Source organism: Colias croceus, chromosome Z (assembly GCF_905220415.1).
Source record: "Colias croceus chromosome Z, ilColCroc2.1".
Classification (NCBI taxonomy): domain Eukaryota; kingdom Metazoa; phylum Arthropoda; class Insecta; order Lepidoptera; family Pieridae; genus Colias; species Colias croceus.
Window position 1 is genome coordinate 13,828,311 of NC_059568.1, and position 15,689 is coordinate 13,843,999.

Consider the following 15,689-nt stretch of genomic DNA (forward strand, 5'->3'; position numbering starts at 1 on the left):
ATTCCCATACCACTCGTCGAGTGTGGCCGCGGCATTAGGTTGGTCGGATTTTGCCTTAAAGGTTTGTGTATTAAATGCAATATTCAGCAATAAAGCGAAAAATGTAAATGCGTTAAGGAAATACAATAAATAATAAGTAATACATATTGAACAAAGACATGAAAGGAGAATGGCGAAACTGGGCCTAACTGTTACAGAAATCATAATATATTTAAAATTCATTATGTTATTTTTAGTAATTCTTGGTAAGTAAAATATTTACTTCTGATTCTATGGGAAAACAAATCTTTGAAAAAAAAGATAATGTGTTCACTACCGGCATTGTTATTTAGATTTCTATGACTACCGGTCTTATCAAGCAGAGATTGTCAGTGTTGTCAGGAGTAAAAAAGTCGAATATATCGATTAATACGAATGAATGTCTATATTTTATTTTTAATTTTATTGAATTCAAATGCTTTATAAATCAGAAGCAAAACTTAACTTATTTTTAACACATATCTTAATTTATTTAGATCATTCTATAAAATAAAAACATGTTTTACTTAATCAATAATAATTATAACATTTTTATTTAGGTACCTGGCCATTAATAAAATGTCAAATTATTAATCATAATTGTGTCAGTGATGAGTGATTTGTTTATGTTTGTTGTTTGACATTTGAGTGAAGTTTTAGGCCCTTCTCCCATTACGATACGCATAGGCGATTCAAGTATCCTGCAAGTCTCGGAGACTAGTCGCCGTGGAGTATCTCACATACATTTTTATGTAGGCTCGCACACTACGCTACTGGTATCCTACACGTCCGCGACTAGTATAGCACTACTCACCGTGTCGGTCGCTTTTGCATCGCGTCTGGACTCTCGCGCGTATCTCTTCGTTAGAAAGATAAAAATATCTAATCATCATGTTGTAGTTCTCGTTCGGCTACAAAAACTCTACAATTTATGTTTCTTTCAATATATGGATGAATCCAGTACTTCTTACTCTTACGTTGGCGTCTTCTATTTCTATAAAAAAGAAAAACTGCAAGAGCTTCTTCGTCACTGGAATTGCTGATTGCTCGACATAACGACGTAACTGTTGTTGCAATAAATAAATGAATTATTATTATTATAACTTTCGCGTCGGTCCACAAAAACGAGGCACAATAATGATGAATTTAGTCATTTTTCAGTCGCATAATACGCGAGCATCGGGTAGCCAGCAAATATCTAAGTAGTATTCTACGCGAGTATCGTATTCTAGAAGTATCGTACCTAATGGCAGAAGGGCCTTAGTAACGTTTTATTCAAAATTGATCTTAATCAATATCCCAATATCTCTGCTATCCCATAGAAAAGATCTATAATTATTATATTCATAGAGTCTGTATATTTTTATCTATTTAATCACCCATAAATCATCAGTGTAACGATCAGGCCCACAGTCCTATGGGAGTTTGCCATTCTCCTTTCTGAAATCCTTCATACTGAAATCCAGGTTGTGGTCGAACTATTGTTCCACCAAAGCCTGGATTTCAAATATAGAACTTGTCATAAACAATATTAAAATAGATCTTAAAGAAAAGGAATAACGTGAAATTATTTATATCGTGTAAAACACTAATCTCTTCCTATGAATAAATAACATTGTGGTCTCTTGTACTGGGACCGGGACTAGTAAACTATGCTATGAAATAATTTTGTTTATTATTATATTTGATTATGCACAATATTAACTAATAACTTATTATAAATATATATTAACTTTGGGCCAGAGTTTTCTGAGGTATTAAAGATACCATTAAAGAGTCACACTCACACTATAGAACTAATAGCGGTCAACACCTAAAATTGTCAGTTAAGAAAAAAAAAGATTGAAATAATAAATATTTCCTAAACGCAAGTGTATGTTATATAAAAAAATAAATTAAAAAAAAGTAGTATCCGTTCGCATTCTCATATCTTTAAAGTTCACTCAGAAAAATATGACCCAAAAGGAAATACTGTTTTTTTTTATTCTTTAACAAATATATGTCATTTCTTACCAAATTTTACTACAATAATTATTATGATACAATCAACTGCAGGGCATCAAAAATGTTGGGAAATAAAGTATATCTAACATTTATCATTCGATGAGGGTTTCTTGTTTTATCTAAAACCTCATTAAGTCGTACAAGAATTATATGATTGTATGTATAAGTATTACCTATATAACTTGCAAAAAAGTTTGGTCAGGTCTAAACCTACGTAGGTAAGATTAAAGCCGATATTACAACAAAAAATTAAAATGTATTTGATAAGTTAACATTTTAAACTATAACTAGAGAAATAAATAAGTACCAAAAGCTGAATTTAGGCCTGAAGCCGAGAGCCACATCACGACATATTTTTAAGGTTTTCCACGCGTAAGAATGTCTAGATTGGTTTATAATAATTTAGCATACATTTAAGCAATCGACGGCATACTACTATAAAAGATCACTAAATAGGGCATGGACCAGCCGCACTCCTGTGTTTGTTCAACATTTCCTTACGCTGGAAGTCGAACCCGCGAATTCCGCTACGTAAAACCATCGCCATTAACTACAGAAGAAGTCTTCTTGGTTTTATTTTATTCACTACTACAAGTTAATAAACTGTCGTGATGTTTTGAAAATAAGCGTTAGGGCTAAACTTTATTTACCTATTGGCATATATCAATGTTGGTTGTTTTATCGCCGAACGTCGGTTCATCCTTCAGGAATGTACCCGACCGCCCCATGACAGGAATTTCTTTCTGGCGATCAGACTCGTTCTGTCTGGGATTCTTGATAGCTGTCCCCCTTGGTTTCAATTTATTAGTTTGCGGGCCATCTTTTACTATTTTTGTGACCATCTTCGCCGAACTCGACTTAGTTGCGTTCATCAACGACCCAGGGATATTTCTTACGCTCATCTTATTCTTAAATTTAGGAGACGCCGGCGCCACCTTTGCCTCTACACTTCTATTAGTGGCAGAATGGCCCGGTCGCTTGTTCACCTCTGGTTCTCTATATTCGTAATTATTGGGCACTGAAGTCTGATTCAAATACACCGGTATTTTGGTTCTGTTGTTGGAACTGTGCATCGATGATACAACCCCTTTCGATGACCGCACTGCTGTAAGGGAAAGGCATGATTTGAATGGTAATCACAACTATGTGAAGAATAAAAATGAAATCGCGCGTACTTACATTCGACGGATCCCCTGCAAGTGTGTTTCGTCTTGGTGTAGGTGGCGTACTTGTTGCTCGTCTGCGACTCACTCAACGAGTCGGTGGACGGCTCGGCGGTGCGCGGCCGCGAGGACGTCGCGAGGCTGTCCTGGGACATCGTCTGCGCTTTCACTTCCTTCGCCTTCGCGCTACTTATCCTCAAATTACGAGGCAGAACAGGACTCGAATTGCGCGAAGACTCGCTCGACGATACAATTTTGTTCATCAACTTTTTCGTTGATAGTTTTTTATTATCATCCTTACAGGGCCTCGGTTCTAAATACCGAGGTTTCGTATTTTCGAAAGGATGTGGTCTAGCCTTAGTGTTCAATCTGTCTTGAGATAAATTTGTTTTGATTTGATTAAATTTAGCGCGTTCTTCTTGTGCTTTTGTCGTCCTCACTTTTGGTGGGATGCCTTTGCTCGGTTTCTTCTCACGTAATTCATTATTGCTCTTTAGTTTTTCCGTCCCGCCCATGCTGATCGGTTTAGCTTTGTACGGGACGAAAGACTGTCGTACTTGTTCCATATCTAAACTTCGAGAGGCAGTGGTGTAATTGTTTGGTTTATTCGGTTTGTTTTGATATACACTCTTAGACTTTCGGTCTTGGAGAGGAGAGGACGTGATGGGAATAGCTTGGGGTCCATACATAATGCAACCGAGTTCTCGCAGTCTTTTGCGCAAATCAGAAGGTAGATCTTTAAACGCTTGAGTCCCAACGACCCGCGGAGCAGCTCGGACCAGAGTCCCTTCGCATTGCAACCGCCAGCTGCCGGCGTGGGTGCATAGAAGATTATTGGGGTCCTTTATTTTCATTTGCTCGTTGCCGTTGGAGATAAGATCCGGTTTGGAATACTGATTACTTCGTATTTCTTTGACAAGGTTAGATAAGAAGGCGTAAGCGCGACACGTTTCATCAGGAGGGGCCCATTCAATGGCGGCTGTTAAACAATCGTCTAGGGCTTGTTTGGCGGATTGTGGGGCGTCATTAGGCACAGAAGCGATCATTTCGAGCACACATACGAGTCTAGGTGCTGCGAAATGAGCTACAGCGTTAACTAAACGCCTGCACATTCGAGCCACTGTCTCAGCCCATCTACTGTTTTGTAATGACGCAACTGAAATTAAAAAAAAAAATATTCAGATCTATGATAGATTGAATTTGTATTCAATTCAAAATAAATGTATATTCTGAAATAACTCCTATTGATACACTTTATATGCAAAAATGTTACATACTGTTTATAAGGTAGATGTCGATAGATATAAAATAAGATAACAGTGATTAAATCTCGTCTCAAACATATTCGCCATTGTGCAATCATATTTTTATATTGCAGTAACTTTTTATATAATAAAAGGCAACAATCGCTATGTGCAGCTCCGATAATATATTTATCGATAAGATAAGGTCCAATCCACAATATTTACCTGTAATGCCACATCCGTAGACTGTGTCGATAAGATTTTCCGTGGATAAATTGACGATGTGCTCCTGATAGCACTTATCCAGTAATTCCTTCGGAAGAGTTGCAAATGCTTTGGTGGGCCAAACTTTGGAAAAGTATTTCGTTATCCACCGTAGACATTTGCGATAGAGGTCGTCCAAGCCGTACACAGACGAAAGTGGGAAACATTCCAACACCCCAGCGGTACAAACATGACAGGGCTGAAATTTGCACAATTATTTTAATAATAATATAATTTCTAACAGACATTTATAGGCATGGGATAATTCGAGAGAATTAACATAGCATAGCACAGAACATCGCCTAAAATATATTCTATATAGCTGTTGCACAATAAACATAAAAAAGAACATTATATAGTTATCTGAAGAGATTACATTTACTGGAAAATAAGTATCAACTTACTCTATGGAAGTGGTGACAATATTTCGCTTTAAGCGTAAACATAATCGCTTCCTTTAGCCCTTCCAGACCTAGCATATCTGCTATTGTGGCCAATTCTACAATGCTTATAGAGTCTGGTATTGTTGACAAGCCAGAGTAGATATGACACAAGGCAAAATGCACCACGTTGAACGAAAACCTTGAATATAAAATTCATAGTTTTATTAATGAGCATTTTCATTGTTAGTTGCAATTTTATTTTTTAAGACAGGTGTCCAAGGTCGACGAGGCTTGCGAATACTACGTCACTAAATTAAACAATGAATTGTTCAGCGCTTCAAGTACACCTGAAGAGTTTGCTTGTGAAGAATAGTGTAAAGTTGACACACAAGCAAACCGAACGAACCTTACATTTTTTATCAACCCGTGGGGGATATATATTTAAATTTAAAGTTTATATTAAATAATTTAGACGAATTCACAGAATACCCAGTTTATGATAAGTTTGACCCATTTCCCAATTACATAACAAAGTTATACAGGTCGCTTTTTGAACCATTTGCGACATAAAACTTTAAACTACTTTTAAATTAAACTCACAAATTATATTTATAATTTATACTCACGGTGGTAAAACGATCACATTTCCAGCACTTTCAACCCATCCTCCACTTAATATTCCCGCGAAGTACTGGCATCTAAAATAAAGTACATAGGTTATTATAGTAAATGACATTTGTTTTCATTAGCAAGTGTATTTCCACACATTACCTTGAAGACAAGATGCACTTGTGAGCTTTAATCCTCTTTCCCGACACTTCGACGATTACATCTGGGGCTATTTCTTCTAAAAACATCCGTAACAAATCCTGCCCAAGTCGGGATTGGCAATTCCCAATAAGGCTCGAGGTCTGGCTAGTTTCCTCTGTAGTACTATTTTCTGAAATATAATTCGAGTGTCATCATCGAAACATGTGAATAATGTAATAATAAAATAACAATAAGAATAATACTCACCTACAACCGATCGACACATGCTACTCTGAACGCTGCTCAGCTCTGAGACATCAGACGCTTGATCTTCCACTTCCCCGGGGCTAATGATCGTATTTGGCCTGAAAGGCGATCGCGTCCTTGCAGATAAGGATCCAGGCATACTTTTGCTAAACTCATTTTTCAAATGCGGAAACAATCTGTTTAAACTTAATGCATTTTCGGAGTGGAATGAACTTAAAACTTCGATAGATCGGGAGGCCATAGATGAATTTTGCTCTCCCCAATTATGATCGGGGATTGATCTTGTCATGCGTACATCGATGTTTTCTTTTTCAGTACGTATTTCGTGCATAGAAATTTCTGACTTTTGAACAGGCTTATCTAAATCCGACAATCTTACAAAAAGGTCGCCTGAAGATTTGTTTGTAATTTCCTCGTGGATTACTGGTATAGAATTCTGCTTTAACTTATTCTCACCATTGACACTTCGAGAATGTTTCTTTTCCTTCACTATATCCTTCTCAACCTCAGTGACTTTAGACGATTTAGATTTATCTGGAATACCTATTATTTCAGTAATACTTATATTAGGATCGTTACACAGAGACTCGATTTCTTCAAAAACAGACTCGCATTCAATTATCTTAGCAGTCGATATAATATTTTTCGTATTAGAATTTTTTGACGGTTTATTTGTTTTCGATGGTAGAAGTGATGGCTTAGGTTCGTTTTGTTTTTTCACATTCAATGATGATGAAAGCCGAACAGGCATTTCTTTCACTGGCGCCTTATCACCTAAGTCAATATACATAGAAAATATATTCTTTTTCTCATTGTTAGTGTCAATTTCAATGGGATTTTTAGGTGGCAACGGATCAGGTAAACTTGAAAGGTCGATGTAAAATTTATGACTCGATTTTTCACTACTATCGGAGTCTACAGATCCTCGGCTTTTACTGTTGCCATCTGGACGATCTTTACTTTCACTTTTTAAGCCTTCGCAAACTTTATCACCGGGCTTTTTAGCGTAATAATTTTTTAGGTTCTTATCCGTGTCTGATTTGGAAGAAAATGACATATCAACCACCCATGACGAGGTAATAACATTTTCATGCGATTTTAAATCATTAGCAGCTTCTAAGTTACAGTTGTTACTGTCGAATTGAGGTGTGCGACTTACTAATGAAGAACCTCCTGAAACTATTGGAGATGACTCGTCACACCGGGACTTCTTTAAATTTACATGAGTTTTCTCGCAAAGAGTTACACTATCGTTACTAGTTTCTTCTATATCAAATTGTTTAACTGATGACGTGTTTACTGATAAAATTGAATTGTGCGGTGTTGTGGCGACATATACTGTGCTTGCATATGACAAACTTTCATTATCGGTTCCTATATCACTACACTTTTGCGACTCTTCTGGCTTGTCAACGCCTCGGTTTGTTACTGCACTTTCGAAAGCATTCGTACATAAAGAATCCTCAGTTATAGGTGTCATTTCAAAAATCGTAGGTGACAAATCTTTTTGGATAGAATCAAGATCTTTGTTATCAGCTTGTTCTAAAGAGTCATCGTTGTCATTACTTTCAGACCAATCGCCCGGGCTAATGTCTAATTTATGGGTTGTGGAACAAGGTAATGGCTGGCTTGGCATCATTGTAGATTCTCCTTTTGTTCTACTTATATCATTCAAGACCTGTACCTTAATCTGTTCCTCTTCATCTACTAGACTTGAAGCATCGATGAAACATGGTGTTGGTTTGCATTCTACTTTTTCAATCTGAGCTGATGGTGGACTAAACGATTTTTTTTGTTTAGTGCGCAACTGATGTTCAGTCATGAGTAGTCGTTCATTATTTAAAAACTTTTCACATATTTCTTTTTCCGTCCCTTTCGGGGGAAAAATTGATTCCCAGGATCCCGTCTCCGATGATACAGATGACGATTCGAGGATAACAATCTCCTCGTTTTGTCGTTGTTTTTCTTCTTTGGACGTATTGGAATGATCTACATCTTTTTGTTTCACTTGCTTATCATTATGACCATTTCCCTCCGATTCCCTTGCCACAGAAGTTAAACTCCTTAAAGATGTATCTGCATTAGTATCGAATTGTCTGAATCGCAGACATTGGTCGGACTCTGCATATGAATTAGATGTACAATCAATGGAGGGGTTTTGATCATCGGTGCCTGATTCATGCAAAGCGCTTTCCGTCAACGAAAAGTCAGTTAATGTTACATCTTTATGACTGCTAAGACTCTCCAACATTCCAGTGTTCTCCAGACCGGAATCAGAGGATGTAAAGATGTTGTCCATTTTAGTAAAATTTTCCCCAACATTTAATTGAGGAAAAAATTCTATCGAACCCAAACCTGGGGAACAGTTAAACGCAGCAGACAAGTAGTCTGAAGATGAACTTGGGTCATCAGTTATCAAGCTATCGGGGGAACAAGCAGAGTCGAATGCTCTGTCTATTTTACAATCACTATTAAATGTTTTTTTTACTACACGATCGGTGGTATTTTTTGATTCAATTTGTTGAAAAGGTTTTGCTTTTTGCCTATTAGGTATATTATTTTCTTTACTTACTTTATTATCCGCAACACTATTACTTTCGACTCGACAATTACTTATAATATCACAACTAATGGAATGTTTTACAGTTTTGGATGAATGACTAGAGATAAGTGAAAGTGTAGTAGGTTTAACGTGTTGTACAAGATTTTCAGAAAGTGGATCTTTATTTTGGGTTTTTATAATTGAGTGAAATGCATTGGAAAGAGCGTCTTGTTCACTTAATTCTTGTTCCAATAAATTACCTTCTATTGGTACTAGGGCATAATACTCTCTTGTGAGTTCAGTATTCGGACTGGTACCATTAAGTTTTAGTATTTTACCTTCTGCATAGGGACTTACGCACTTAGGTGTTAAAAATACATCAGCCTCTTCTTCTTTTGCGTACCCCGTTTTAGCTTTATCTGTATTTAAGAACAAGAAGTTGGCTTTTAAATACTTTATTATTTCTCTTTCTTGTGTTTTAATGTCACACTCGGTGTATGCATCACTGAAAAATAAAGAAGAATAAAAAATCTCTAAATGAAGAAAAAAATATATTATGATGAAATTTCATGAAATGTATAAGAATTTTACCTTATGAAGGAATAAATTTCATCAAATGTATGGCGTTCTATATTGACATGCAAGATTGTTTCAAGCTTATGGTAAAATTTATTTGTTCGTGCTTTTAGTATACAAGTATGTGTTAGTATCTTAAGCTTTCCACAAACCACTTCAAGGTCAGAATAAATTGATTCATCAAATATTCTGTGAACACCAAATAAAATTGCATTTGTTAGAGATTAGTAGATTGATTTTAAAATAGTTTGATACTAAAATATATTTAATATGTTTGGCAAGAAATGTTCCAACTATTATGGGCCCTCTTCACAATGGGCAGTGTTGGCCCTAGAATTCACGTCGATGTTTATTACGGCAATTATGAATAAACAACTACAATAATGGCCGATCACAGGATATTTCGGCGGTCTACACTATCGTAATTGTCTCTACTCGCCCAAACCTGGACTTTGTGAAGAGGGCAGAATAATAATAATAATTATACAGTACTCCAAAATTAATAATGCGCATGTAGATCTTCGCTAATTATCGTATTTCCAGAAATACCCGAATCATTGAATCGTAACCTAAACAATGCACTTGCATCTTGCACCTTGTTCGAAAGAAATAGGAGTCAATTCAGAGTCATACATAATCGAAAACAATTCGGGCGGTAGGTGACGGTAGGTTGTCAGTCAAAAAATTCAAAAATGCGTCAGTCGTCTTTATTTAATGTTGGTGACCGCACGTATTATCTCTGTATGGAATTATATAGAGCTGCTGTTACATACCCTTCTTAGTTTTATTTCAAAGTCGAATTTTCCGATAAAATGATTATTTACACAGGTAGCAGATAGCAGTGGGGAAAGTGAAAATTAATAAGAGCATAATGAAAGTTCTGATCATTCTACGATATCAGAAATATAGATAATTCCTGATTCTGTAAATCCTTTGGACTGAGATTTTAATTACTAGATTTCTACTATTTAAATGTAAACCAGTGTTTGAAAATATTTTTGTAAAATATAAACTTTGTCTTATTTTAACCTTCCATACATCCATCATTACGCCAGCTTTAGTAAGATACTTTAATAGTTCTAAGTATAGAATTTTCCAAGTAAATCAATACAACAAATATATATTCGCAATCGTGTGGCTTATCCTCGCTATTAACTTCCATTGAATTATCGAAACAAATTTCGTTACTTATCTCTTTTACTATAAAATCACAATAAAACTCATAATTCTAATAAACTATGCATGAAGAAAATACATTTAACAACTCTGTATACATATCGTCTTCAGAGGCTTGGGTTATATGACAGTTGCCAAACAGTGACGAATTTTTCTATGCGCACTATAAGTTTGGGAGTACTGTACTTAGTATATGAACTGTAGGTATGAACAAACTCTTGTGGCAATGATCTGTACCTGGCGACATCCTCTTCTAATTGTTGCTGCAGGTAGAGCTCCAACTTAGACTCTTCATCCGATGCTGAAGACTCATTAGCCGGCACCGGCTTAAACCTCGTGACCGGCATTAAGCATTTCTTACACCTATCAACAATTTGCACACTACATATAACATTAGCATGATGGAGACAGATCGCAGCAAAAAAAAAGATTTAAAAAAACATATATGTTCCACTATATAATTATATTAAGTATATTTGTTTTTATGTCACAGAACACAAGGTAATTAACTTTTTTTTCCATTTAAATTGGTTTAAACAAATGAAAAAATTTAATTTACAAATGAGTTTACGTGTCACTTTTTGTATTTGTTAAAAAGGAGCGTAAAAAATAAATTTCATCGAATTACTAATATTTCTATGTAACTATATATTTTTAAGCATTACATTCTTTAATCTGATTAAAATAACTATGTTAATTTATGGCTAAATATTGGTTGGACTATTACTAAATAATTATTCTTTATTTCTTTATAACATAGTATTTATTTTTATTGCCACTGAAAACTAGGGTATAACACATATTTAAGGACACAATACATTATTAATTAGCTCATCATCATTTTTCAACAGAAAAGGTTAAATACTATACATACATAATGATTAAATCATGTTGAAAATATGTCATTAATAATTTTAAAAGGTTTAATATTTTATAATTTTCATCATACATTTTACAATTCCATTATTCTTAGTTACTTTTATCTTTTAAATGAATTCAATTTGGATGGTTCATAAATAATTAACTTGCATCATATTTTTACTCAATTTTTTAAATATTATTTTTGTAATAAAACTCAGGAAAAATATTTGGTTTGGTTTGGTCATAAATAATCTCTAAGATTAACACATGTTTTTGTTAAAAATAGAAACATTAGCATTGAAAAGAAAAGGTGAACAAGGAGAGCATTTATTGAAAGACAGTTTACGGATCACTGATAATAAACATGTACCTATTTTATTAATTGTAATAATATTTGAAATCAAACATTCAATGAATTGAGCTTCAAACATTAAAATTTATTATAATATTCTCTTTTAACCATTTTAAATAATATAATTTAAGACTAAGTTATAAAATCTTATTGGAATTTTGGAATTATCATAAGAAGTAATTTCTCACCTTTTGCAAAAAAGACCATTTATTTAGATTAGAAATACCTATAGAAATAATTTTTCTACATAATAATATATCTTCTTTTACATGAAGTTTGTTCTATTTACCTATGCTTTTTTATTTTCATCTCCCTAAAGTAAGTGTTTTGATCATAATTTCACACCACATAATATAATAGTCAGTAAAAGGTCCATCTAAATTCGTATCATGTTACAACCCATGAACATTTATAATATATGACATCATGCTCAATCAGGATTTCTATTATTATTCTAGTAACATCATGTCATAACACTCGAAGCGCATTTAGATTTTCGGACATACTGCAGACACCATAAGATCCTTGCAATTAATAATGTACACATATAACATTTAAAATCTCCTCCTTGGCCGCCTTAAATCACAAATATTAACGTAAAAAAAGCTTTAATTTGAAAACTCCATGAATGTAAGATTTCCATAGGTTTTGCGAAAATTGTCGGCCGTCATTTGTTTACATTAACCGTAATTTGTTTCACTTTTCGATATTAATTACCTACGATCGCATTTTATCACACATATTTAATGTTTTTAAAGATAATAATAAATGCATCATACCCAAACTATATCCAGGCTTAGTTTTATTTAAAACATAGGAAGTTTGCTTCGAGCCTCGGATTCTTATTATCGAAAACCACTCGAACACACAACACAGTACACACAACACATGACACAACAGTCGTCACTCGTCAGTTGCTCGTCAGTCTCGTTCATAGAGGAAGGATGTATAACGTCTCGTTTAAATCTATATTTTATGGTATCATAAAAAGTTCTCTTCAAAAGCGGTCAGTGTTGCCAACTCGGATTTTGAAAACTGCGTACCTGGGCTTAGGGTAAAATAGAAACAATAATATATTTAGGAAATTATTTTGAGTGAATTAGAGTGAGAGCCGTTTGTTAGGTCCACGTGTACTTAATAAAATTAAAAAAATGTATCAACATACTAGAACCAATAATTTACAGGCAAATATTGCGATGTAATTATTTTGTTAACTCAGGCCCCGGAATCACAGACACAATAGAAAATCTGTTGTGTCTTGGACCGATCGGGCCGCTTGGGGCTCAATGGGTTAATATCTATATCGCTATAGCATTGAATCTCACTCAGCTGGTCCAAGGAGCGACGCGGGTTCCAGATGTTGAGAGCCATACAGCCAATTGCTTGGACCTTCTGCTGACAACAGATCCAGACAGTTACTCGGTAGCAATTTCCTCGCCACTTGGCAGCTCCGATCACTGTCTGGTGAAATCTGTATCTGTCTACTCGCCGCCCGATCCCAGTCCTAGGGGCTTTCGGCGCGTGTGGCAATACAAGTCAGCAGATTGGGATGAGATGCGTTCCTTTTTTGCGTCTTATCCTTGGCGGCCTGTCTGCTTTTCTTCTGAAGACCCCTCGACCTGCGCGGATGCTGTGACTGATGTGTTGCGACAGGGAATGGAGTACTTTATTCCATTCTCGGACGTAGCCATGTCTGGCAAAGCTCAGTATAGGGAACAAACTGGCTTCTTGCCCCTCCAGTAGTAAAGCGTTTTGGTCCCTGGCAAAGTCGGTTGAATCGAATTTCTGCCGCCCCTCACTTCCATGCTGAAACCAGATAGGACGCTGGCTCACACCACCGTAGAGAAAGCGAATAACGTCTAGATCCCGCCAGCGCAAAACCTCGAAAAAAAATCGATCGTCATGGCGCACAGATTCTAGGTATCGCCATATGGTGGACATTCCATGTAACCGGACTAAGCGGTTCGATTCCGCGTATTTATCCAAACCGCGAGGGACTGGACAATATGGAGGTCTTCAAGCGTAGAGTGAATAGGACCTTTTATGGTAGCGCGTTCCATGTCCATCCATCCATCCAAAAAATGTTATAAATTGATAATAACTTCCTGTACATATATCTAGGTATTTAGTTAAATCTGTAGCTGTAGTTGCGTAAATTATAATTTTTTATGTCTAGTTTGTTTCGTTGATTTCAAGTTTCTATGGACGTTCTCTCGAGTTATCGCGCTAATTATGTATTAAATAATTTTTGTTATTAACTTACCCTAAAATTATCAGGTTCCTTTTTAACTCGGCCTTTTAGCAACCTTTTATCCATTATATCACTCAACATTTATAAGCACTCTTCACAATATATAATTGAACGTAGGATCGAATAAACATTAGTTACAAGTTTATCAGACTAAGTTGATTCATGATACACTAAGCGCGGGGTAGAACTATAATGATTACGTTAGTTTCGAGAAAACGGGTTCCTCGCATCGTGCAGTCCTATTTATAATATACAAAAAAAAAACACTATTCACCTACAATACCTATAAAAAATCAGTAATAAATTGGCAACGCTGGTCATTATAATGTTTCTGTCTTCATATTAATTTTTAGTAAGAGTCTTAAGTGAATAAGAACGGAAACAAATATAAAGAATTAAAATTGATTAATAATAGTAAGCATTTGAGCACAATAATTCTTATTTACTAAGTTCGAATACCTAACAGTTTCCACTGTGCGGATAGCCACTGTAGGAACACTTAATACCGATCGATTCACTAGCGCCATTGAACAAATGCTAAAGAGCCGGTTTGTGTATGATTTCATTTATAATTTTAGATTTCGTTAGGTAACACGTTTACAATTAACAAGGGTTGTATCATTATTTATTTCTCACCTTAAAAAGTAAGCAATATGTTTGTCACTTGATATAATTTAAAAATTATTTTTCATGTCGCACAAACTTATTTCAAAGCTTGAAAACTACCTTATTATTTCTTGGACATGCGCTTTACAAGTTTTTATTGAATATATTGCGCACGCATGACGTTTATATAATATAGAGCCTGAAAACTGCATTTTAAGCATCTATAATTTGATGAAAATTCGAATATATATAATATATTATTTATATTATTATTTTTTGAAAAGCGTTAAAAGAATGTTCCTATAAAAAATTGTCAGGCAAATTTTACATGGTGGATAGGACGACAGCTAGACGACAGCTGTGGACGACAGGTAGTAAATTTCACTTGTGTAATCATTGCTACGATTCACTAGATGGCGCTAAAGTAAATCATTAAAAAGAACCATTCACCATATTATTATTTGAGATTATACCTTTTACTTGCTCTGTGCCATTCACGTTGATATTATTATTGCGACAGTGCATAGAGCAGTCTTATAGTGAATGTTTATTTTAGTAAAAGAAGGTAAGCGAGCCATACAAAAAATAAATACAACATTTTTTCGTTTGTTTTAGAATTATACATAATAAAAATACTTTAACTTTTAAAGAAAGATTTTGAGTGCATAAATTATTGTTTCCTGCACAATTCTGAATACAATCCAGTAGGTACGTAATATCCAGTCCAATGGAGCTTACCTTCTATTGCCTAATGCCTTTTAGTAAAAGCCTGCAGTTTTTATTCTATAGTTAGGTAGGTATAAGTATAACTATAAATATTGCTCAATGCTCATTCATTGATGTTCTCTACTTTTAGTTCTGTCAAAATCTATGGGACAAATTTCTTCCTGCTCCTCAACCACCACTATAAATTTATTTCTAACTTCCAGTTTATTCATGACTACATTTTAAAAAAACTATTTCTTCCTATTTTACCCTTCATTGTCTGAAAATACTTTAACTTAAAAGTTATCATCGTACTCTACCAAAATGTGTTCTATATTTTATTCAAGTTGTCATTCCTAGGTAGGTATGTGTTTTTGTATAGCCATGTTATATTTCTGAATTAGGGAAAAACGTAAGAAGTGTTTTAAATACCAAATAAGTGTTTCCTATTATTATGCTATCAAGAATTTAACAAGTTCCAGTCAAAATGATGATGTCCAATCCAACTGAGAATTGGGATCCTTGTA

General features: G+C 34.9%; 2 protein-coding genes across 7 annotated transcripts in view; one reads left to right on the forward strand and one right to left on the reverse strand.

The window, feature by feature from the left end:
• Positions 1-1,461: 1,461 nt before the first annotated feature.
• LOC123705527 lies at positions 1,462-14,565 on the reverse strand. Of its 5 annotated transcripts, XM_045654350.1 has the most exons (11): positions 12,380-12,479; positions 10,625-10,750; positions 9,227-9,400; positions 8,997-9,140; positions 6,094-8,156; positions 5,848-6,016; positions 5,703-5,774; positions 5,098-5,275; positions 4,655-4,892; positions 3,202-4,341; positions 1,462-3,127 (listed from the first exon to the last, which is right to left on the reverse strand). In XM_045654350.1, exons 2-11 carry the CDS (start codon positions 10,732-10,734, stop codon positions 2,673-2,675), a joined length of 4,743 nt encoding a protein of 1,580 aa, XP_045510306.1. In that variant the 5' UTR covers positions 10,735-10,750; positions 12,380-12,479; the 3' UTR covers positions 1,462-2,672. The 5 variants fall into 5 exon arrangements, with proteins under 5 accessions (XP_045510306.1, XP_045510302.1, XP_045510303.1 ...); XM_045654346.1 differs by lacking the exon at positions 12,380-12,479 and adding an exon at positions 14,488-14,565 and having other exon boundaries at positions 6,094-9,140; XM_045654347.1 differs by having other exon boundaries at positions 1,462-3,124; positions 6,094-9,140.
• A 739-nt stretch (positions 14,566-15,304) lies between these two features.
• Positions 15,305-15,689, forward strand: part of LOC123705219 (MAGUK p55 subfamily member 7) — a 68,085-nt gene continuing 67,700 nt past the window's right edge. For both annotated transcript variants that reach the window (XM_045653914.1, XM_045653915.1), the window contains exon 1: positions 15,305-15,686. In XM_045653914.1, the coding sequence (XP_045509870.1) occupies positions 15,650-15,686 (37 nt within the window). In that variant the 5' untranslated portion in view covers positions 15,305-15,649. The remainder of the gene's footprint in view (positions 15,687-15,689) is intronic.

Coding starts and splice junctions, on each gene's coding strand:
- LOC123705527 (XM_045654346.1), bottom strand. CDS start 10,734: ATGCCGGTCACGAGGTTTAAGCCGGTGCCGGCTAATGAGTCTTCAGCA. Junction 5,276..5,702: donor AATGTGATCGTTTTACCACC/GTGAGTATAAAT, acceptor TTTATATTCAAG/GTTTTCGTTCAACGTGGTGC. Junction 3,128..3,201: donor TTGCAGGGGATCCGTCGAAT/GTAAGTACGCGC, acceptor TTTCCCTTACAG/CAGTGCGGTCATCGAAAGGG.